The sequence below is a fragment of the Tachypleus tridentatus genome, chromosome 10 (assembly GCF_004210375.1).
Source record: "Tachypleus tridentatus isolate NWPU-2018 chromosome 10, ASM421037v1, whole genome shotgun sequence".
Lineage (NCBI taxonomy): Eukaryota > Metazoa > Arthropoda > Merostomata > Xiphosura > Limulidae > Tachypleus > Tachypleus tridentatus.
Window position 1 is genome coordinate 73,626,367 of NC_134834.1, and position 26,232 is coordinate 73,652,598.

The following is a 26,232-nucleotide window of genomic DNA, read 5'->3' on the forward strand; positions in this document are numbered from 1 at the left end:
TAAACTTAAAACTACAAGGGAAAAGTCAACTTGTGAATAAGTTGTTTGAGCATATTTGTGCTTTTGAGAAGAAATTGGAACTTTTCCAGGTTCAGTTGAGAAGAGCCATATTGACCCATTTTACATGTCTTGCAACCAGGAAACTGGAATTTCCTAATCTGGATTGCACCAAATATGGAACCAGTGTACAAAAGCTGCGTGATGAGTTTGCAAACAGATTTCCAGATTTCAGACAAACTGAAATTAGATTGAAATTGTTCGCTCAACCTTTTGATTTGGCAGTGGAAGACAGTCCTGATGATTGCCAAATGGAACTCATTGAACTGCAGGCTGACATGGACACTAAAAGGAAATTCTCTGAAAACAGTTTGCTAGACTTTTACAAACTCTGTGTACGTGAAAAGTTTCCCAATTTGTCCCGTCATGCACAAAGAATTGCCTCCCTTTTTGGTAGCACCTACTGCTGTGAGCAATTTTTCTCCAAAATGAAGCTCATCAAAACCAAATGTAGAAGTCAGCTGACTGATGAACATTTGACCAGTCAGTTAAGAGTGGCAACCACTTCTGTCAAAGCTGATATTGACAAGCTCTGCAAGGACTCTAAATTTCAAGTGTCGCACTAAAATGATCACTCATGCAAAAATATAAAATATTATTGCTTGCATTTTGAGAATTTTTTTTAATTTATTGTGCATGTACACGAATAAGCTTGTTTTTTAAGTGGCCCCGCTTGATTGATGAAGTTGGTTATATGGCCCACCGACGAAAAATGTTGCACACCCCTGATGTAGACTATAGAGATTTCTTGCACAGGATTGTCAAGAATGAAGCCATTAGTTGATTCACTTGGCTACCGTTGTATTTTTGTGACATCTATAAATTTGGCCTACAAATTCCCAAGTGTTTAAGCTTGTAGAAATGATAAATAAGAAAGAAATTAATTTGCTGTTGATTGTGTTGAGTTGATTTTGATTTATTTTAACGAAAATTTAAAAGACCCTCCAAGAAAACAATGTTACGATAATATTGTGGCATAGTGCTTAAAACAAATGTAATGTCTGAAGTTTTACCATATTATTATAGAGGGCACTAGAAATCGTCCTCGAAGTTGGTGTTTGTTAAACAACTTGCTGAAAGTTAATATAGGGCATGGTGTTGTAGGGTGATATATTGTAGTTATTGTAATATACTCTCTTTATATATATATACATATTTACGATACAGATTTGGTTGTTTAACAAAAATGTTAAAGGTGCTTAAAGAGAGGTCTCAGAAAAGGAGGCTTCTATTAGCACAACAGGTATCCTAATTTAACAAAGTAACATTATAAGTTACACTATAATAGAAGTAAGAGACTAAAGAGTTTTTATTATTATTCCTAGTCAAACTGCTACTCTTAATTACTAACTCTTTACTAGTATATAAATGAAGTGTGATCAGTGTATAAATATGCTATTCATAATACCTTGGTAAACAAGACAATAACGCTGTAAAGAGATATGATACTACAGCAGTACCAGTGTAGTAATAATCAGGGTTAGTTTGTACGAATGATTAATTTTGCTCCTCATCGTGTAACCGTAGTCTTTGGATACCCGTTCCTCAATCTAATTTTAAATTCAGATTTTAAGCTACTGTTTCCCAAGACTTAGTAAGTTATAATGGCTTCAAACGAATGTTCTGCTACAGTTCTATATCCTTAAATGTTTCAAATAAGTTTACTGAATTAAATTATTATTTTTTTAAAGCTGGTACACCCATGTCACTGACTTTTTTCTAAAATAAGTGTCCTGATGTTTCTTGTAAATAATCGACATAACTAAAGTTGTATTAATGGTTATATTACCACAAGAGAAAATGAAAGAGGAAAAAAGTTAATAAGGAAATTTAACAGTAGAAAATAATGACAATTTTCTCTTTGAGAACAGTCTTATTAATATATTTTAATCATCATGGCCAGGTAGGTTAAGGCATTTGACTCGTAATTTGAGGGTTGCAGGTTCAAATCCACGTCACACCAAACATGTTTACCCTTTTGGCCATGGGGGCATCATAATGTGATGGCCAGTCCCCCTATTCATTGATAAAAGAGTAGCCCAAGAGCAGTGGGTGGTGATGACTAGCTGCCTTCCTTCTAGTCTTACACTACTAAATTAGGGGCAGCTAGCACAGATAGCCCTGAAGTAGCTTTGTGTGAAATTAAAAAAAATCAAACAATATTTTAATGTGCCTTTTCAGTTATAATCAAAATAAAAATATAGGTTACCAGACTGTAAAATAAATTATAGGATTTAGTTTTCAAGCATACTGGGTGGTTGAAGGCTATTATAATAGTATCTGATTTTTACATTCAGTTTGATCTAGTTAGTGTGCCAGAAGATTCAGTTTCATAGTTCTGTACCATTTCAACTTTGTTGTAGGCAAATTTATGGAAATTCCTTTTTAACTTGTTTTATTTGCATTGACCAATTTGGCTATTTTCAGCACCATATGATTGTGAGTCACTTGGGTCAACATCAACAATGTGGGCAGTTTCCCTAACCTCACTATTTTAACTTCAGCATTTGGTTAACCTAGTCATCAATTGTGAAAATGATCTCCCTTCTTTCTAATTTTATGGTTTTAATAGATAATTTATTTTTGCCCTTGAATTAACTTTTAGTGCATCCCTGATCCCAAACTGTCATTTAATTAGCTAAGCTTATCACTTAGAAACAGTAAAATATGGTTAATATTCATGTTGTAATGAGAGTTATCACATTAATATGGTATGACTGTAAACTCATGTAGTTGTATTTAAAGAAACTTTAGTTTTTTTCCACATTATATTTTAACAATCACTGTTAGTATTAGACTTTTGGTGGTATAGTATATGTAATTATAACAAGGCCTCTCTGTAATGAAGTTATGTTTGAAGCACTAAAATATTATTCAAGTTTTTTGAAATCAAACTGTTTCTAATTCAATAAACAAACAAACTTAGCATGGCCATATTATACAGTAGAAAAAATGATTCCTAACATTTAATTATTGAGTTTTAATTACTTTAAAAATTAAGTTACCATTAGTGTACAGATTGGATGTGAGGTTTAACTTGATGAAAAAGTTGTGCATTTTTTAACCCTTAAACAGTGGGAATGTTTTAGGTAGCTACATCAGTTGATGATGATCTCAGTTTAAGGGTTAAGAGAAAAAATTGTCACCTTTTTTTATATCAATATTACCCAGAACAGAATTTATATGTATAAAATGACAAACTTTATGAATCAAATCGAGGATTTCATTTCTTTTCTACAAATTGAGGTACCAGTCCTTTTTCCATGTTATGAACTTAAAGAACATTTTATAACATCAAATATTATTACAGTATTACTTATTATTAACTTATCAAAAGTTTTTTATAAGTTTTAATAACTTAGTATGTATGTACCTAAAAACATGATATACACTGCAACGATCAGGGCGACTTTGCAGGAAGAGATAGGGATGCTTTCTATTATCCACTTTCAACACCCAGTCCTTGATATCCTTCTACAGTGTTTCACATGATTAATTAAACATGATAATCAGGCATACAAGTGTCTTATGGGACAAAGTTGAAAAGTCATAGGTCACAAAACAGGAAGTGGGTATAACTCAAATGGCTCTTCATATCAACCTTATGGTGACTGTTGGAGTAGCAGTTTTAACTGATTTTATGTATTATTGCAATAGTGGCAGCCATTTTTTCCAATGCATTCCTCCTTTCAGAGTGCTAAAACACATGTTTGGATATATAATGTTTGTGTGCATCACCCCCAAACACACAAACCTTGTGTATGTTGCATTATAGAAAATTTAAGTTTTTTGTGTGTGTGAGACCATCTGTGAATGTGAGTAACATTGACTTACATCAGATATAATAAATGCTTAATAACAGCAATAGTGGGGAGTGGACGAGGTTGGAACCTCCCACTGCACCCCATTTAATGTGCCACTTGTTTCAAAGTATCATCCCGCAAAGTTTGGTTGAGATTGGCCCAGAGACCTAGGAGTAGTTACACAACAGACAGACACCCAGATGTTTGTCCTTTGTATACATATAGCTTGGATTGAGACATTAAAGAAAGCAATTTGAATTAATAACACTAAGTATGTTTTAGTCGGTGAGTTTTCTTAACATTCATCAGTCTTTCTACACGTGAAAAACTGTGTGAAACATATTGACTATTTTGAAACCTAGACCTTCACACTGTATCAGTTTTATAATGAGATTGTTTAATGTTGGCTTTACAGCTGTTTTTGTACTGCCTTTAGAACTATACCAGTTGAAACTGGTGTGCTCTTTTTTTCAAATTTATGTTTTTTTGTGAACATAAAGTAATACCACTTCACAGTTTTTTTTTACTGTTTTGCATGAAAAGACATTCTTGATGCACATCAAATGGAATAATGTATAATTATGTTACAGTATTCTATGTAAAGATATATTATTGAATTTATAATGAAACCTTTTTTGTATTTGTTTATTCAAGCTTGGGGCAGGAAGTGTGGACAATCTCAGTGTTGTACTTGGAAATCAAGAGGATAGAAGTTTTCAGAATGATAAACAACTAAAGTAAGGTATTTATTTCAAAATAAAGTTTGGAGTGAAAAAAATGTGTTTCATTATAACAGCTGTTTATGTGCATGTCTTTTAAGTTGGTCATACAATAAAATAACAGTAGGTTCTATTTGACTTTGTGATTGTGATAATGCCATAAAATAATTTCGTATTAGGCCATGTTATATACTCATTTTTATTTTTTGTAAGTGCATAATGATAACAAAGGATTTAAATCAATTATGAGACATGGATTTGCAGTTTAGTATTTGAAAGTGTTAATGTAACAGTTTGCCAAGAACAGAAGTCTGGAGAGGAAAAAGTATCCTCACTGGCCTGATTTGCTTTCTGTCATCTTGCATTCTCAGGTAAGTAGGAAGGATATAGTGTTTCTAATGTCTTCTGGTTTATATATTGTGAAAAACCATTGATCATTTTGTAGTATAATTTTAACATGCTCCTCAGAAACCAAGGGGTGTCTATATGGTACAATTTATTGAATACTAAAAGTAAGTTTAATCCAGAAACTCCCAAGGAGGATAGTTTTGGATTTATCTTTTTGAGAAAATTTTTTGTTTGTTAATTGATACACATTGTAAAATGAAATACAGCATCCTCAAGTCTCCATATAAGTTAGTGTTAATATTCAGAATGGAAGGTCAAAGTATCCTGATGGTCAACAGTAAGATGAGGAAAAAGGAACACTTAGAAGGCATAATATTGTACTAGGTTTGCTGAACAATATCTGCCAAGATGGTTCAAAACAGTTCTAACATACTGATGTGTGTTGTTTGGAGAATTTCATGCTTGTGCTAATGAGCTGACAGATTTTTGTCACCTTACCACTCCAAATCACTTTTTGCAGCCTCAGTGCTAAAAAAGTGTGAGAGATGCCTTTTTTTTAGCCAGGAAAATGTCCAAACAATTTTAGTTAAAATTAAAAAAACAAAACAAAAATTGGTTAGTTTTTGTGTGTTTCTTCAATACAAATGCTGCCTTGTGAGGGGGCCTGTTAAAATATCTATAATATAGTTTGAAGCCTGTTATAACTGTTTTACAAGTTTTCTGATTGTCTTGTAATTTAAGTTTAAAATTTATAGATAAAATTCTTATGTGATAAATACTTGAAACAATACATTTTTATTTGTATGTATTTAGTTACTAATGCTTATCATTAAGAAAATATTTATTTATGTAAGTAAAAACATGTTTAAGAATGTTTTATATTAGACATAACTAAATTGCTCTGTTTTACAGAATGTTGTTTGATATTTTTCAATGTATTCTATGTGTTGTTTGTTGTAGGAGTTAGAACATTTTGTCCACCAGATTTTTTATTTTAGTTCCTTTGCAAGTAAAGAATGTGAAGAACAAGAAAAAGAAACCGATTCAGGAAAGAAACAGAAAACTGATGATGAAGTTGATTATGAAGTAAGTGCTTTTTATGTATCTCAGAACAGCAGGTTAACAATCTTTGTTAACCTGAACATCACCTAGGAAGTTTGAAACATTGTTCTTTGCTTATCAATAAAAGTGTTAATACCCATACCAGGCATTCTGAGATACATTTTTATTTCAAGTGGTTTCTCGTCATCAATAATAAGTCCTTTTTAATTATCTTATAGAAATGTTTTGTGACATTGAAGTGTTTGATTTCATTTATTTTGAAAGTAGACATCATTATTAAGAATTTGAACTTTACAGAAGTTGACAGTTGTGTTGTAACCTTTTTCAGTCAAACCTAAATAGTAAATCTGTAATGAGCTTGAATGAACAAAATATTTGTTTTATAGATTATTGTTGAAAGACTTGTGTGATAATTGTAAGTGACATTAAAAACTTTTAATTGTAACATTTAATTTTCAACTTTTATGTAAGTGATTAGTGTTACAGAGTATAATTTAAATTGTTTTGGATGTTTTATGTAAGGAATTTTTTATTAGTGTTTCTAAATTATTAAAACTATGACATGACTAAAAGTATTTGGTAATTTTTTTTTTAATTTGTCAAATTGTTTACAAGAGTATCTTAAAGCTCATTCTATTAAAACTGAAGGAAGGATGAAATGGTATGCCCAAGCAGCAAGAATCCATTAAATGAAACTTTTATTTAAGTCCTTGTCACGTCATAAGACCATCATCTTTAGGAAATGGACAAAAATCACTAAAGGCTGTAAACATCCAAAAGAAAGTCTTGATTCAGTATCTGAGTATTTTGGCATGTGGTTCTAAATTATATAAACATAAACAAGCTAGGAGGATGGGTGTGTACTAAGTTAGCCATCTTAAATCATGTTTCTGATAACCATAACTTTCTTATAGTTATTTTAAGCCATCTTAAATCATGTTTCTGATAACCATAACTCTCTTATAGTTATTTTAACATGTAGGAACAGTCTTTTTTTTACATTCTTGTTATAGTAAGCATATGTTTAAAGATTATTATGTGGTCAACACTTTACTTTTATCACCCTTCACTGTGTGTTGAACTTTAATTTTCCTTGAAGGTAAGAGTTTTAATAAGCCTTTAAAACTCACGTTTATGAGCAAAAGTACTCAACTCAAAGTCAAAACTTAAATTATAACTTCTAAGATAACAGAGCTACAGCATGGTGGTAAATATGAAATTATCATTTTTCAAACAAGTTAGTGTTGCTCATCTAACTACCTTTTCGGTACTTGCTTACCAGGTTGCCACAAGCAAAATATTTTCATTTTTTTGATAAACTAATTTTCACACTATTCCTCATGATGGCAAAGCTTTGATTAGTATACAGGCCTAAATCTTTGCCAGCATGATTACTTTGAACTTGGTTCACTTGAATACACATTCTTATATTACTAGTATCATTATTCAGGTATGTTAGCAGCTGGACACACCACGGCCAGGTGGTTAAGGCACTCGACTCGTAATCCAAGGATTGCAGGTTCAAATCCCCATCACACCAAACATTCTTGCCCTTTTAGCCATGGGAGTGTTATAATATGATGATCAATCCCACTATGCAGAAAAAAAAATAGAAATTATATTTAGACAGCATGCTCTCAATCTCAGTCATCAGTCTTTAAATACATGGTACTACATAGCTGGGGATAACAATGTTACGAACCTGAGTGAAACCTGTTGGCTCTTCTAAAGGTGTTGGCCCAGCATGGCCAAGTGTGTTAAGGCGTTTGACTCGTAATCCTAGGGTCGCGGGTTTGAATACCAGTCGAAACAAACATGCTTGCCCTTTCAGCCAGGTGGGCATTATAATGTGACGGTCAATCCCACTATTCATTGGCAAAAGTATCCCAAGAGTTGGCAGTGGGTGGTGATGACTAGCTGCCTTTCCTCTTGTGTTACACTGCTAAATTAGGGACAGTTAGTGCAGATAGCTCTCGTGTAGCTCTGCACAAAATTCAAAACAAACCAAACCAATGTTAGCAGTGAGAGTGTTACTTAGAAGACATCAATAGAGACTTAAAGTTTTATTATATAAGAGTACCAATTTAAAGTAAGTAGACTTACAAATTAAAGTATAAAAATATCAGTTAAAATAATTTATGAACATTGATACTCAATTCACTCATTAAACCTATTTGTGAAGAACTTTGTTTAGTTTTGTTATTCAGAAGAGAAAAATGTTAGAATCATATTTATGGATTTTGTTAGTAGCTGACTAAATAAACTACCCGTAATGAACTTTCTGATATGTTTGTCTATTACTGATAAAGTACAATTAACAAATGTTTGACAACAACAATTTATGTTTTTTGAATCCCCACAGTGAAGATTTTCCATAAATATTAATGAACACTTCTATTTTTATGTATGTGTTAAACTACTTCCTATTGAGTTGTGATTTTCACACATAGGATTTTAATTGTGATTTTGAACACTCACTTGAAATATACACAAAGTTGAAATTGTGCAGTTACAATGCAAGTTGAGGTTAAAAAAAAGGTAAATAATTTCTGTGTATAAGGTTGTGATAAAAGTGGTGGGATGATTTGTTTTTTAAAACAGATATTTATCTAAAGTATGAAGTGAACAAATATATCAGTTTAACAGACCATTCTTGAGCCAGTGGAGGACTTTGTGTAAAAAAAACTACCTAATCCAGTTTTTTTAACTGAAAGTTTTTGGTATTTTTATTGGCTAAAAGCAAGGCATTTCCCACACTTTTAGCATTGAGGCTGCAAAAAAGTGATTTGAAGTGGTACAGTGACTGAAATCTGTCAGTGTATCACAAGCTTAACAGTCAAGTTTAAGAAGCATGGGACTCTCCATATGAGGTATTCAGGAACCATTTAAAACCACCTATGTAGATATTGTGCAGTAAGCTGAGCAGCTTTCAAAGAGTTGCTGTCTGCTCATTCTACTCTTAACTGTCTTAATGCCTTGACCTTCCCTACTATGTTGCAGGTGAAAGCTAAACATAAAAAAGTGATAGCACAAGTATAAAAGGTTGACATTTGGTTAATTAATTATGCTGAGAATGTGGCTTTATTAATATATATTGAACTTACTATCAGTGGGTGGTAGACCTTAGTGCTAGCTAGTGTGGAAACTTAAGAATGGTGTATTTTGCTCAGATGTGTATCGGTTAGCAAACAAAAGATTGTCTAAAAAAGATATGTCTAAATGTTTGGATGTTTTCAGATTAAACTTTAATATTTGACAAATTGTGGTATAAAAACTCTCCTTGACTGGTGAGGGAAGTGTTAAAGCATTGTGATGATAGAGTATCATATGAACAAAACAATTCTAGGTGCTTATTTGCTCTTTAATTGTAAATGGTTACTGATTCTGAAAATAAAGCATGCACAGTTCATTGAAATATTATTAGAAACATGAATTTACAGTTTTCAAGATCATGACAAGTTATCAGCAGACACAGCATTATATAGAAAACACCATTAGAGACTTGAAGTTTATATAAGAACAATGTAAAGTAAATACTTACAGATTATAGAAGAAACACCAATTATGTTTTTAATTATTCAGCTTGTTTTACTATACCAGTGTTGCAAAATATCACAGGTTTAGTTCATTCATTTCTGTTTATTGTACTGTGTACAATTAAACAGTTTTATTGTTTATCATTTGTTGATGTAGATTAAGATTTTCTTGAGTGGCTAAAGCATAATTACTTTACCCACAACTGAAAGTTCTAAGTGAATGTAATCTAAGGTGTTATTTTATTTTAACTTGAAAGTATAACATACACTTTGGTATGGAGTTATAAATATTATTGAATAACTACTACTTGCTACAAGTGTTGGGAAAAGAACTAGGTCTTTTATTAAAGAAAATGTATATCTTTTATTAGTCATAATAATAAAAGAACTAGGTCTTTTATTAAAGAAAATGTACATCTTTTATTAGTCGCAACCTTGGGACATCAGAACTTGCATATCCCAGCGTTATCAGTAACCTTGTAGGAATTTATGAAAAACAAATATATATCTCTTAGCTCATGTATGTGCTAATTTTGCAATTCCATTAATTGGAATGAAATATATCTTTATTCATGTGTGTTTGTATATATTTTTAAGGTTTATTTGAGCTTCTCTGTAGTTAATTGCACCTGTTTTGATCAGATGACACAATGTCATAAACATATATTAATCCTTTTACCCAGATAAAAGTTGCATTGTGCAAACTTGGTTCTTAAGTTTCAAGATAATGTATGTGTATCTATATAGACTTCTAGGAAGGTAACTTGTTCTTGGGATGATTAGAATTGTATATAGAATGGTGTTTGAAGTATGTTTAAGGGTTATGGAATACCACACACAGGTTTCAGTTTGATTACAAAAGTGGGATGGTTTCTTGCTTCTTTCTTGTTTTTGGGCTCTTTAGCCTTCAGTGCATTTCTCTGGTATCAAGCTCTTATTCCCTTATGTACTCAACAGCCAGACAATAGTTATACAGAGTAGAAGCTGTCCAGTAAATTAGTTTTAACAACACACAGTATTGTAAATAAAAAGTATTTTTTATTTTTCACTCAGTTTTTCTCTCTCTTTTTTCTCTTTATGTCCTATTTTGGGTTATTCTTTGTATAGTAAGTAGTCCCTTACCTGCTTTCTGCACTTATTTTAGATTAATCTGTTAAACATCAGTGTACCTTGAGTACCTAACATATATCCTGAAAATTAACCTCTCAGAAGCACGCTTGGTATATCAGGTTTCTTTTTTTCAAGATTTACCTAATATTTCATCTTTTGTGATTTCTTAGCACCACAAATATAATACATTTGTTTTAGCTTGATTATTAAATCTTGATATAATACAAGTCATCATATAATAGTTGTTGATCAAAGAAATGTCAACAACATTTACAGTTATTTATTGTCAGTAATGCAATGTTAATTACCATTTTGTTTTACTTATTATGTTATAATGTGAATGGTTTAATAATTCTCATAAAAAAAAAGTTCCACTTTGCAATGATGATTTGTTTTAGAAAAAGAAATTAAAATTAAAATTTTTAATTTTTTTATTTAAAATACTTTTATTGAAAACTCGTCCTTGTCTCAGAATTGAACAGTTTTTAGTAACTTAATCCAGTAAATTGGCATATGTGATGGTAATGATTAGATGTAGAGGTCCCATTTGGTTATAGCATGTGTGTGTGTGTGTGTGCAGAAGAAGGTCATTTGATTAAAGGCTTAAGAGAAATCTAGTAGTAAGCTAAATAGAAAAGTGGTTAGTCTTAACTGTGTCCAAGGTATACATCTTTACATGTCACTATTTTTGTGTTTCAGGAGGAATCGGAAAGAAATCTTGATTTTACAGAGGAAGAAGTTTATACAGGTTCCAGTACATTTTTGAAGGTAAAGATTTAATATAGTTTATTTCCAAATATTCTTATGTTTATTTCCTTTTATTTTACTTGACAGCAGAATATTTTTTTCAAGTATGCTACATGTGATTTTTTTTCATGAGTTTATCTGAGATTAAAATTTAATTTCACCTAAACTCATCCATTATCAACTTTGTGTAATGTGTGTATGTGTATAAAACTTTTTTACAATAGCAGGAGATTTACAAGCTGTATTTATTTACACTAAATAACTGGAATAGAAAATAATTCACAATTTTTACTCTTCACATTATTAGAAAACATTAGTTCTTTCAGAAAGATTTTCTGAATTTTGACACTAAGTTCTTTTGTACACTGAATAGATTGAAGTTAAATGGAAAATTTATAAGTGTTTAACTGTTATTCATTATTATTTTACATACATTATTTTAATCTTAGATGTTTTGTGACAATTTTTAAATGTATTTTTTTGTAACAAATAAATAAATTCAATAAAATATTGTATTATAAAATATGCCTTAAAAATACAAATATTTTTACATATGAATTTTTTTTATAGTACTGTACATTTTGGTAGATAACCTAAGGATTGTGTGATTTTTGTTTATGGTTTAATAAGCTCCATCCACCTGCAAGCAGTTTAAAGATATTTTAAACTGCTAGTGAAAGCGTTCATTAGGTTGGCGTAGAATGGTCGGAAGGAATTGAATAATAGAACACAGACTGGTTGTGTAAAAGAGAGAGCTGAGAAATGTGAAATCCTTTATTGAAGTGAAGGACAATTTAAATAGTTTAGAAAAGAGTTTTGTGCTGTAGAAGTGCTGAAGGTTTTTGTCAAAGCACCCCTCCCTTTTATTTGTTTACTTCTGTATATTGGTTGTCCCAGTTGCTGAATTGAACATTTTTTTTTTAAGAAGCATGATGAAATTTCTCAGTTGAAGTATCAAAGTTTCTAAAAACAAACCAATTTACTATAATAATTTGATACTTTTATTTATAAACGAAGAATGTCTTATTCAGGTTGTTACAGAATCAATCAAATTACCTTAGATAGGGGTCAAAGGGATAGATTACCAAAATTTCTTGATGAAACCTTGGTGCTGTTTTTTATTTATATATATATATATATATATATATATGCTATTACAGGAATAGGAGTATAAATTGTTTATTAATCTCAGCTAATTAAATACTGTTAAGTGTTGAAAGGATTATGTGAATAATGTAAGGTTTTCTTTATTGTTTAGCTTATGATTTGGTAGTAGAAACATAATTCCTGCCAATCTGATGGTTTTATATGATGTTATTTCTTTAAGTTTACAAACATTCATCAATTTTGTCATGGAATTATTTTGACTGTTGGCTTTGTTTAATGAAACAGTGGAGTTATTTCTGATAAATGGGAACTTACAACCTTTCCAGAGACTGTTACCTTTTTTTTTAATTGAATGTTAAATTTTAAGCTCTATGATGAATTTAAAGCAGCAACAGTTTGTTGTTGTAACTATTAAGATTCTTTATCAGATAAGGAAAGAGTGACTTTTTGGAATGGTGGTGGTGAAGTTTCTTTGTTTTATTTTTGAACCAGGTTGAAGATGAGGTCTAGTGATATGATGTAGAATTTATGAAAATAAATCGTATACAGGGTAAAACTTTTAACAAACCTGATAATCTAAGTTAGTTTCTGAAAAAAACCCTTCTTGAGAAGCAGATATTTCTTTGTTTATGTAGAAAGGCTTAGCAATAGATAATGGATATGTTGGCAGAAATAGTAGATTATCTGTAAAACAACATTTAAGATTCTTTGATGGACTTTGTTTTGTGGTTCTCAGGACTATACTTTAAAAAAAGAAAATAGGTAAAAGACACTACTGATTCATAATTAAACTTTCACAAAACTTGTTAACTTCTGCATCGAATCTCTTATTTTTTCAGTTGGATAACACTATTTATGAACAGATAACAAGATCTGCTATTTTCCAAATTATAAGTAATATCTTTGTGAAAACTCTTAAAGTTGAAACCATATCCTCCATTTTACTTGCATAACAAATTATGTTCTCTTTTCCTTCAACTTTTAACTGTCTCTCTTTTCAGTATTTTTGCTCCACTATTTTAATCCTTCAGTGACCATCCTTCACAAACCGGATGAAGATATGAAATAGCCGTTTGAAACATGATGACAAGACTTTTCTAAATAGATGAAACTTATTAAAATCCCCAAAGTATTCCCCCAATCTCCATGCCACTTAGCTGAAACTCTTCCAAATAGTACAATTTTTGTTTTATAGAGATGAAAATTGTCATATAAAACATGTTTGTAACCTATGATAAAATCATGTAAAAGGGCAAGACAACACAAGAATTGACTTTGAATAAACCACATCCATAATCTCTTCCAATAAAAATAAGATATATGTACAAATATATATAAGGAATAAAAGGTGTTAATATATGTGTATATCTTGCAGGGAACATAAAGTGCTAATAAGCATATCTTGTAGGGAATAAAAAGTGTTAATATATGTGTATATCTTGCAGGGAACATAAAGTGCTAATATATATGCATATGTTACAGGGAACATAAAGTGCTAATATATATGCATATCTTGCAGGGAACATGAAGTGCTAATATATATGCATATCTTGCAGGGTACATAAAGTGCTAATAAGCATATCTTGTAGGGAAAGAAAAGTGTTAATATGTGTGTATATCTTGCAGGGAACACAAAATGTTAATATATATGCATGTCTTGCAGGGAACACAAAATGTTAATATGTGTGTATATCTTGCAGGGAACACAAAATGTTAATATATGTGTATATCTTGCAGGGAACACAAAATGTTAATATATGTGTATATCTTGCAGGGAACACAAAATGTTAATATATATGCATGTCTTGCAGGGAACACAAAATGTTAATATGTGTGTATATCTTGCAGGGAACACAAAATGTTAATATATATGCATGTCTTGCAGGGAACACAAAATGTTAATATATATGCATATCTTGCAGGGAACACAAAGTGCTAATATATATGCATATCTTGCAGGGTACATAAAGTGCTAATAAGCATATCTTGTAGGGAAAGAAAAGTGTTAATATGTGTGTATATCTTGCAGGGAACACAAAATGTTAATATATATGCATATCTTGCAGGGTACATAAAGTGCTAATAAGCATATCTTGTAGGGAAAGAAAAGTGTTAATATGTGTGTATATCTTGCAGGGAACACAAAATGTTAATATATATGCATGTCTTGCAGGGAACAAAATGTTAATATGTGTGTATATCTTGCAGGAACACAAAATGTTAATATATGTATATCTTGCAGGGAACACAAAATGTTAATATATGTGTATATCTTGCAGGGAACACAAAATGTTAATATATATGCATGTCTTGCAGGGAACACAAAATGTTAATATATATGCATGTCTTGCAGGGAACACAAAATGTTAATATATATGCATGTCTTGCAGGGAACACAAAATGTTAATATATATGCATATCTTGCAGGGAACACAAAATGTTAATATATATGCATATCTTGCAGGGAACACAAAATGTTAATATATATGCATATCTTGCAGGGAACACAAAGTGCTAATCCTCATAATGATTACTGCCAACATTTTGTCGACACTGGTCAGCGACCACAAAACTTTATTAGAGATGTTGGTAAGTGTTTACAATTTTCCACAGTTCATCTTCATTTTTTCAGAAAAATGTAGACATGCATTGTCATTATTTTATGTACATATGACTTGTTTTTGTTTATTTAAAAACTCAACCTTTAGTGTTGTTAGTTGTCATTTCTGTTGATATATACATGTTTCCAATTATACCCCAACATTTCATTGGTGCTGATTCTTGTACCTGTTAATTCAACTATATTGATGGTGTTTCCTGTTGATACATTTGTCCTATATTTATAGATATAAAATTTAATGGTATTGACGGTTTTAACCTGTTTATACATCTGTCTCTGCCTATAGACTTACACTTTAGTTATGGAAAAAAAGCATTTCATCAAGTCTTAGCTGTGTGACAAGTCACTTATATTATTCATGGTGAATGTTTTATAGTTTTAAATATAATATAAAATGTTATTGAAACATAAATTCTAAGAAAAATTGTGAACAAATTTTTGAAATTCCATAAAATATTCTGAAAAATTTGGAATTATTCTTGATTATTTTGTTGAAATTGTGGGAACCCTGAAATCTGTCTGTTAAAAAAAATACTGGGATGTGAACCAAAATGTACAAAATAATTATACACCTCTACCGGTTGGTGTGTGTGTGTCAGTATATGCAAACCTATACTTTAGTGATGTTGTTTGTAATATCTCTTTTTCTGTGACTGAGTTTAGAAAAGGATGTCATGAAATTTTTACTTGTATTTAAGGACACAAATAAATATTTGTAAGTATATCTTTTTATAGGTATTAAGTATGGATTGTGATTGCTTTATGTTATATGTATATATATTTGTTAGTTTGTTGTTATGTCTTTTATTTCTTGTGTTATTCTTAATACAGAACATTTACTTACTACACACAGTAGAGTTTGTTGTGAAAGATTTCAAGTTTAGGTAGATATTTTGGGAATAATTTGGAATTATTAAAAGTCAGTTTCCAGTGAAAAAAAGGGAAAAATATACTAAAAGATGTACTATTCAGTTGCTTGAAAATATAATGTTTGTGAAGAATTACTGTGAATGTAACCAGTATTGTTATTTTCAATCAGTAGGATTATTAAACCTTTTTTTAATTTGCTGCTTGCTTTTGGTTAAGATCAAAGTGTAGTTTCTGTTCTTATCAGTCTAATATCTGACCATGATCTTAAACCTATTTTTGTAAGATATCAGAGAGTGTGGAACTTGCTTTACAAATTAGTTTGAGACAGTCTTTCAAGAACTTGCTCTGTTTCCGTTAGTTTATTGTGGTTATTTACATGAAAATCTATTTGTGATTATTGTATGTTCTTTGTTCCTTTTCACAGGTCTTGCAGATAGGTTTGAAGAATATCCAAAATTAAAAGAACTGATACATTTGAAGGATAATTTGATTAGTAAAACAGCAACACCACCAATGTGAGTTTACAGTTACTTTTATGGTTATGTTAGGAATCACAGCATGAATGTTTTATATAAATGTTTGTCTTAATCCATTATATAAATAGGACTTCAGAGTTACGGTGAGTTATTCTTTTTATTTAAGACAGATAGTAATTTTACAGAATTTGAATGAAAGTACTAAGTAAGCAAATATAAAGTTTAATTAAAAATAACTAACTTTGTTTTGTTTTACTATGGTAAATATGATAATCGGTGTTAAATAATAGGTCATGTTTTACCACTGTAGAAAGTTTAAGTTTTTAGGTTGTATATTTTAGATTGTGGAATATGATATTGATTTAAAAAATTCTCATGCTTCAGCCCATGTGAAGTAACTTAGACAAACTGTATAGTTGTGTCTGTAAAGAAAAAAAAGAACAAAAATGAGGACATTTCTTTAGTTTTAGTTTAGAAATGCAGGAATCATTTTTACCTTTTCCTGTAAGTCCTCTATACTAAGTAGATTTCAGTAAAATAACTTTTGTATTGGTTTTGGTTTTAAAGGATTGTTGTAAATCGTACACCATTTCTTTGGTTAAATGTGTACACTTATTATCATGTTTAGGTACTTGAAGTGTGACATGGAAACATTTGAGCTGCGGGAACTTAACTGTAAGTTTGATGTTATACTTGTTGAACCCCCTCTTGAGGAATACCAGAGATCTCAAGGTGTTTCTAATTCAAAGTTCTGGACCTGGGATGAGGTATGGATGCTACTGTTTATTATGATTCAACTTGATTTGGCCATAATTATAAAACATATTATTTTTTTCTTTCATGTTCAAAACTGTAAAAGGTTTTAAAAATAATTATAAAATTACTGTGTGTGTAAATTTTTATTTGAAAAAAGTAATTTTATCATGAAAAGAAATTCAACAATCTTCAGGTTTTATACATAATCATGTTCCTTGTCCATAGATCATAAAACTTGAAATAGAAGAAGTAGCAGCACCTCGTTCATTCATCTTCTTGTGGTGTGGGTCTTCAGATGGTCTAGACTTAGGAAGACAGGTATGAGTACCTTTTATCCCTCTGGAATGGATCTTGAGGTGTGCTAGGTATATGTGCATAGCTATGAGTATATTGTTAATTTTTTTATTTAGAGGAAGTAATAAAATTTTGAACACCCTTATACATTTTAAATAAATGGTCCATTTCTCTTGAAAAATAACTAGACAGTATTTAGATGATGTTTGATAGCAGTTATAATATTTATACTTTTAAAATTATATTTCTTATTCTACGTGAAGTAGAGTTAAGTGTCATCAACAGTAAAAAAGAAAAGATTAGGTAAGAACTTTAGTAACATCTTTGTTTAAAATCTTATCAATGAGTACAGTTGTTAGCAAGGCTCAGCTGTAGTTGAAATGAAGAATTTGGAGACTTAGATGTTTTTAATCCTTTTGCCACTGGAATCCCTAATTGTACATGACACAAGGTTTTAGTGTTTTACATTCAAAGTTTTATTAAAGTAATTTTTGTTTATTTTACAACAATTAGAATAGCATAAAATCTAAGCTAATAATCCATATTTTAGTAGTATACAAGTTTTACGTTCTTAATTCTACAAGGCAATATTTAGGAAAATCCTGACTTACCCCTTGTGTGACACATGTGACACATTTTCTCTTAGTAGGTCATCTTCCCCACTTTATTCACCACCCCTAAAAAGTGTGGAATTATATGTAAATTACTATATAAAAATATAAAATTATCATTTGTCAGACAAACCATGATTTTTATATTCTTTAATTTTGTTTGGTTACAGAGCTATTAAATCAAAAAGCAGGCCCCACCTGTCACGCCCACCTGTTGCAACTTTTTTTCAAGATTTGTTAATGGTTTTCTCTTATGTTTAATTGGACATTACTTATAACTGGTAGAAAGTCAAGGTTTTCTTTTATCGAATGATGTATCATTGTACAATATTGTATTCTGAACAGATAAGCATTAGTTTCACTCATAGTACAAGCAACATTCCAGTGAGAAACTTAGCATCTAGTTTGAGTGAATTTGTAATGGCTCTTGTTGCATACTTAGAAAGCCAGAATAATTTGGAGAGTTAGAGGAAATTGAACTCCTTTTTGCATGTTATTTGTCTATATTATTTGGTACATAAATATAATTTAAAGCATAACTACCATTAGTATATAAAAAGGTAGTGTTAAGTGTCAACAACAGCAAAAGAGAAAACAAGATTGGGTAAGGACTTTATATCTTGTTGTTTATGTTTTTTTTTTAATTTATTATTATGAATGTAACTAAAACATTAAAATAGGAACTTTTTAGGTTAAGATTAAATTAGGTAAAATTAATAATAATGTTTTGTGAAGCACACACACACAAGCAGCATATAAGTAATGTAATTTGATAACAAAACATGAGGTGCACATGAGTGATTTACAACTTATTATGGTGTGGATAGCCACCATTCAAAGGATAATAAAATAACATTTAATTGTAACTAGACGTATACTGTTACTAACTTAAAACTACTTAAGAGAAACAAATGTTGTTTTATGTTAGTTTGAAGTGACTTTAGAAAGAAAAAACAAAGGTAATTTAGATTTATTTTGATTATTTTTTTAGTGGGTATGAGGTCAGTCAAATTAACTGATTCTGTTTTGAGATAGGGTAGAAAAAATAACAGATAAACTATAAAGTTTTATTGAAAAAATGCGTGAAATGCATTTAGGAGTTTTAGGGATTACACAGAGGAAATGTGAGATTTTCGAGAAAAGGAAAAGTATTTTTAACTTTAACACGAAAATTATTTTGTGTACGAGCTATTCAAAAATCATATATTCACGGAGAAATTTCTATTTTATTTTATTAAAAATACTTCACTGAAAACTGTGATTCTTTGTATGTGAAATATTAACTGAAAGACTGCATACTTTTATGAATATATCTATACTGTATTGAAAGTTATAAGTATTAAATATAAAAAATACTAAACAAGTACAAAGAGGTCACATGGTAGGTTAAATTGACTGAACCCCTATTAAGAGAGTTAGGGAAGAAATATGGCATGTTATTATTATGTTAGAAAAATATTAATTTCAATAATAAAAGTAATAGTTCTCAATAGTGTGATAAATAATAGTATGGGCAATTATATATATAAAATCTCACACATATATTAGTTTTGCCTTAATGGGTATGAAACTTAATTTATATGTATATATAGGTACAATGGAAAGTGTATAGATTTATATATTCAGATTCTTAGTGCAAAATATTCATATGGTTCTAAAACTTGATGTAAAATGCTGGAATCAGAGTGGAAAGAAGTATATGTAATTTCTACATGATCTCTGTTCATTTGGAGGTTATTTATGTATGACTTTTGTGTAGTTTCTATTCTTTTCTTTTCACTAAAATTATAACCACATGTGTACATGGTGTGTCTGAGAATGGAATGCTGTGATGGTGAGAATGTAGAGTATTAGATTAGTAGTAAACTTTGGGTCTGTGTATAAGGTAGTACTGATATGAGTAAGAATGACCATCAGTAGTTCTTACCCGTGTTATTCAGGTACAGAATAGATATGGAAACAATCTGTCAGCAGAAGCTTTCAAAACATTACAACAACAACAAAATGTAGTAGAAAAAGATATTTGCCAAACTACCTGGAAAGAAGAGTCCATTCATTCTAATACACGGTATAATTTTGATAATCTGATGAATTAAAATCATGACTCCTGAAGGTTCTCTAATAACATGTCTGAAAAAAATCATTCTTTTAATTCATTTAACAATCTCTGCCACCAGATTGTATGAAATGCCGTGGAAGAGAAAATTTCCATGTTACAACAAAGATTTGAAAGGACATGAGGTTGCTACAAAAGTCATCATCCTAATTCTATTATACCAAAAGAAGAAAGAACTGTAAAGTATTTCTGATATTGGTGGAAAAAAGAAATGGACAAAAGTAGTGCTTGTAGTACATTTTGAAGAAGCATGTATGTATCAAAATTTGAGAAAGATCTGAGTGGTATTTCAGTGTGTAGAAACTATAAGGTATTTCTGAAGATCGTGAATCAGGACTGCTTTTTCAGCCTGTGGTGTGACAGCAGACACTTTGATTCACTGATCAAATATGAAAACTTTGAATTATTTCTCAACACACCTGTCACGTACCAATGTCTCATTGGAGGAGCTTGAAGTGCAACAATTCAAACTACAGAGTTTTAATTGGTTTTAGTGTTGTGACATTATTCCTATCTGAGATCACAGTATTTCTTTTTAGCCCATTAGTTTTATATTAGAAGGCATTAGTAATGTTTTGGAAATGACATGAAACAGTGTATGTTAATTTCAAAAAGAAACAAATAGATTACATATGTACACATCATGGAAACTGTTATTAATTGAGATCTGGAATTAGTCTTGAAAATTTGAAAATTATGCATTTTTAAGTTCTTTTCATCCTGGTATTAAATTCATATCAAAATAGTGAAAAACTTTTCATTTCAGGATGTAATTAACTAGCAAAGGACAAAAAAATTAAAATTTGATGTACAAAAAATTTTTTAAAAAATGTTTTTTAATTATAACTCGTACCACAAGAGGTATGATGCTTAGAAAAGTTAATTATAAAAATGATCTGTTCCAGTAAAAAAAAATAATTTAAGTTCTCTTCTAGAATGATTAACCTGAATATTTTACAGATTCTTTAACAAGAAATTATAAAAACAGTAAATGTAATGAACCTCACAATAAAAATTTTATCAAATGATTGGTATGTTTGTAATAACCAAAACAGTTGGTTACAAAATTATTTACTAACAGTATAGGGTTTCCTGCTAATGGTTGTTGGAAGTGATGATCATTACCTTTTATGTATAGTTGTTTGATTTAATGTTTTTTGTTTTCAGTGTTTACGACGATGGGGGTTTAGAAGATGTGAAGACATTTGTTGGATTAAAACGAATATTAAAAACCCAAGTCATTCAAAGAATCTTGAACCCAGAGCAATATTTCAGAGAACAAAGGTAGAAAGATTAGATTTTATACTATTCTGGTGAAATTAATAAGTAGTTGATTTTCTTAGGAAATGCTTCTATATTGTAGTAGCATGCAATCACTTTAGTCAGTTACTCCAGACATTTTAAAATATTTCAAATTAAGTTCCATTTAACATGCATTGAAGTATCAAACTGATGAACAAAGGATGAATTGATAGGAATGTTGTTAGTGAATTATTGTGAGTTGAATACCTTATAGTGGAACTGTGACTGGATCAGTGTATGATAGAATAATTTAAAATGACACTATAATTGAGTAGGTCAGAGGAAAATAGCTTAAAATAAGACTGTGACAGGAACAGACTTAGGAATATAGTTTATGATGGGTTGTGGCTTAATCAGTAAATTATAGACGTGGGACAATAATAGGATCAGTGTAACTATATTAATTTATAACAGTACTCAAAGTGGATCAAGACAAGTAGAATAATTTATAACATGTCTGTGACTGGATAAAGATAACTAGGTAAATCCTATAATGTCATCATGACATAGTCAGTTTGCTTGGGTGAACTTTTAATATATAAACTACTAATAGTTCAAGTTTTCTGGGAACTAACACAAATTATGATAACTTTTAACTAAGGTTAAGTCCTTACAAGATGAGAAATTACCAACTACACTTGCAAATAATCAAATGTCAGCAATTAAGCTAGAAAATTTGTTTTATTAAGATAATTTGTAGCTTATAAGCTAGTTCTATAGAGAATCTAACTTGGCTGGCCATAAAGATATGTTGATATTATTAGTTACTTCTGATAAGTTATATTTCAAGATGCTGGGGTAATCAGTTTTCTGGTGGTCTACAGTTATTAGAAACTGACTGTGTGCTCCTGTTGACCAGATGCCTAACTTAAAACTTACAGATTCTTTAAATAAATTCTCACATGTACACAGATACCTATCAAATCAGCTTGAATTGGAAGTTCTATATGAGTAATGTTTTGGGGCAGTATAATAGGTGTACCTTATTATAACAGTTTTTTCACTTCTTACTATGAAACTTCTGTCATTAACTGTGTGGGATAATTTTTTGCTAACATTTGTTTCAACTGTAATTTTTTGTTAACATTTGTTTCAACTGTAATTTTTTGTTAACATTTGTTTCAACTGTAATTTTTTGTCAACATTTGTTTCAACTGTAATTTTTTGTTAACATTTGTTTCAGCTATAATTTTTTGTGATATTTATTGATATTTTAAATAATTGTTATTGATCCCTGAGTCATTAAACAAATGTGTTAATATTTAGCATGTTGAGTTTTAACCCATTTTATACACATTTGAACAATAGTTTTTATCACATGTTAACTTATCAGGCATATTTATTAGTTGATAAAAATAGAAATAGACTTACTTGTAGATGGGGGCATCTAATGAAACCAAAGTAATGTTTTATCAACAACAAAATATAGACCCAACAACAAGTTATCTGAAATAAAATATTAAGAAATAGATAAGTAATTAGAAAATATAAAGATTGATCCAACTTTTGAAGAATGTTGCTTACATTCCTTGGGCAAGAATGTAACAGTGATTAGATGAATTACAGAATTAAAGTGTTAAATAAGCAAAAGGGGTGGTGTTTGTATTATGAAGGATAAATAAGTATGTAGATTTGTTAAATGTTGGTATTTAGACCACATTAGTTGGCAGCTTCAAAAGAACAAATGAATACTTGTTTTTCAGGAAATTGACTTTGCACATCAAATGTGAAGTTTAATTTTAAAAAATCATAAATTTCAAAAATATTGTAACTGTTCTTTACTATGAATACTTAAGTGTTTATTTAGTAATTTTGTATGACAAATGTTAGTTAAATGTTGTTTAATACAGGTTTTCACATTAAAGGAGGTTTCATCATTACAAAATGCTTTTATATTAGGGTTACATAAACAGGTTAAATTAAATGATGTCTTGAGGTTTGAAATTCCTCAACTGTCTTATTGAGTGGATGTAGAACAGTTTTACATTGATGATGTCCATAAACTTGACATCCCTCAAATTGATAAAGATTAAGCAATTGAAGAATGAAATTGGTATACATGTTGTTCCATAGGAAGTCATACAAGTCAGGTTATCAGATGCAGGAACTGTGTTGAAATATGTATTGGAAAATTATCATTTTCATACACTGTATATGTCATGAAAAGCGAGAAAAGAGGATTGATGCATTTTGGACATGACAACCTTACAGTGGAAACTGTTGTGTAGGATTGTTATCAAGGTGCACAATCATCAGAAAGAGCATGACTGGATGAGGCAACACTGACTGGAACAACATGGAAAGGCTTTAAAATTGTTTTAATATAATGTACTAAACCTCTGTATTTCTACATTTTTTGAATAAAAATTGGTCAAGTTCTGATTGATTTCTTTGTTAACTACTTTTTAGGAACATTGCTTGATGGGTATCAAGGGCACTGTTCGAAGAAGCACTGATGGTGACTTTATTCATGCCAATGTAGATATTGACCTAATAATATCTGAAGAAACTGAATATGGTAGCCTTGATAAACCTGAAGAAATATTTCATATTATTGAACATTTTTGTCTTGGACGTCGCAGACTTCACATATTTGGTCGAGACACAACGATTCGTCCTGGTTGGTTGACCATTGGGCCTGAACTCACAAATAGTAATTTCAATAGTGAAACTTACAATGCATACTTCAACAAAGGACCAAATGAATTTCTTACTGGATGCACTGATAGAATTGAAGCACTCCGACCTAAATCCCCACCTCCCAAAGGAAAAGGAGTGGGAGGTACAGGATCTTCAGCAAGAGGTGGTTCTGTAAGGGGTGGTTCTCAATCCAGGGGAGGGTCAGGAGGAAGGGGCAAAGTGTTTGGGAGTCGAGGACGAGGACGTGGCAGATAGTAAATTTTATGGTTAATATTCATAAAAATCTCATTCACAGAATACCAACATTATTTCTGTTTTTTATTATGTAAACAACCAATTCTGGTGTAATTTTTTATGCATTTGCTTTTATCAACTTTTTCTTTTGTATCTATGTGAAAAAAAGTTTCATCATAATGTTAGTGTAATGTATATCTGTTGATTTCATAATTTGTGAAAGTAGAAAGCATTTGATGTAAACACTGACCATTTACAAGAATTATTGGATTCCTTTGTTAAGATTATTTTTCAAAACATCAGTATTTATCCAATGCTAAAAATGTTTATTAACATGTGAGAAAAATGTTACTGGGAGAAAAAATGAATGGTTTTTAATTTGTTAGCTCACAGTTCCCTTGTTTGTCTGTTTTTAACTGCCCCTTTCTTACATTTTTATTATTCCATCATGATGGTTAGAACAAGAGAAACAAGAACTTGTTTAACTGAAAAATGATGAGGGACCATTTTATGTTTTGTGTACATCTCCGAATATGGTCAGCACCTGTTTTTCCATTTAACAATACTATAACCTAGACAACAGTTTAAATTCAGTAAAATTTTTATCTATAATTTAGCAAAAAGAATAGTTGATATAAACATGTAAAGTCTTGTTTTTTGAACAACGTTTTACAAAGCAGATTTTATAGAAGAGTTTTGTTGTGTATGTTTCAGATATTTTGTATACTGTATAGAAGTACATTGGTTTATAATCAACCTTGGCCTAACATGCAGTCTATTGGATCTTAGGGCTACAAGCCAAACTTCATAACATAAAATCACTAAATAAATGAACAATACCAATCCTACCTATGTTAACAGTTTAGGTGGATAATAAGAATAATTCTCCTTAGATACATATAACTCCCAGCAGACATGAGAATACCAGCACAATTAAAACATGATTACAGACTACATTTGTCACTCATGATTTATACATTTGCTTTCCAAGTATTTAGCTTTCAAAACTCATTAATTATTTTATTGTAATTATTTTGGAGGAATATAGTTTTAACTTTTAAGTTGTACTGAGACATCCTCTCATAATCTGTTGTGGACCAAGTATAGAATCAAAAGGAACCTTTCAGTTTTAGAAACAGAAGCAATCCATGAACTTGGATTGATGTGGAGTCTAAGCAAATTTCTGCATTGGAACACAGTCGTAAGGTGATAGCTTAAAATGTGAATTTCTGTTACCCAACCAATTAGTGCCACATCAGCATAATCCTTAAAATACAGTAATACTATTCTCGAGAGTAATGTGATAATTCTCTGATGACATTTAGAATAAAAATACCCCAAAACAAGCATGTTGGCTGCAAGAGATCAAAGGCAAAATTTTGTTCCAGTAGGAGCCTGAAGAAAGTAGAATCAGTGGATGTTTAACTCTTCAAACTTCTTGTTTGGAAAGATTAACAAACCAAAAAAGCTGAATTGGACACTAGACTTTAAAGAACGAAATGAACAAAGTTTGAGGAAGGTAATTAATCCAAATTCATATTGTTTTACAATATGCAACGATTGTTTGTTTGGCAGATGTGAGAACGAAATCACGATCAACATGCAAAAAGAAGTATGTAGGCTGTATATCAGCCAATGATGTTGAATACGTACAGAAAACAATCCATACTATAAAATGAAATACAATTAGTTGACAGGGATTAATTATAAGTGTAATAAAAATATTATACAAGAAATATCTTTCCAACCTTTATATCAATATCTCTTAGTTTAATTCTGATTTCGTTTTCACTTCAGGCAAAAAATAATTGACTAAATAGTAAA

General features: G+C 30.4%; 1 protein-coding gene and 1 pseudogene across 2 annotated transcripts; both read left to right on the plus strand.

Annotated features, from left to right (window-relative positions):
- Positions 1–1,090: 1,090 nt before the first annotated feature.
- Mettl14 (methyltransferase like 14) lies at positions 1,091–25,164 on the plus strand. 2 transcript variants are annotated; one of them, XM_076462119.1, is made up of 10 exons: positions 1,091–1,300; positions 4,515–4,597; positions 5,926–6,013; positions 11,335–11,403; positions 14,991–15,078; positions 16,404–16,494; positions 17,084–17,222; positions 17,437–17,529; positions 21,400–21,516; positions 23,944–25,164. In XM_076462119.1, the coding sequence occupies exons 1-10, from the start codon at positions 1,244–1,246 to the stop codon at positions 24,427–24,429; spliced, it is 1,311 nt and encodes a 436-aa protein (XP_076318234.1). In that variant the 5' UTR covers positions 1,091–1,243; the 3' UTR covers positions 24,430–25,164. The 2 variants fall into 2 exon arrangements, with proteins under 2 accessions (XP_076318234.1, XP_076318235.1); XM_076462120.1 differs by lacking the exon at positions 23,944–25,164 and adding an exon at positions 23,608–23,915.
- LOC143231174 (U2 spliceosomal RNA) lies at positions 16,173–16,337 on the plus strand (annotated as a pseudogene).
- Positions 25,165–26,232: the final 1,068 nt, after the last annotated feature.

Coding starts and splice junctions, on each gene's coding strand:
- Mettl14 (XM_076462119.1), top strand. CDS start 1,244: ATGTTAAAGGTGCTTAAAGAGAGGTCTCAGAAAAGGAGGCTTCTATTA. Junction 11,404..14,990: donor GTTCCAGTACATTTTTGAAG/GTAAAGATTTAA, acceptor CATATCTTGCAG/GGAACACAAAGTGCTAATCC. Junction 17,530..21,399: donor GTCTAGACTTAGGAAGACAG/GTATGAGTACCT, acceptor TTTTGTTTTCAG/TGTTTACGACGATGGGGGTT.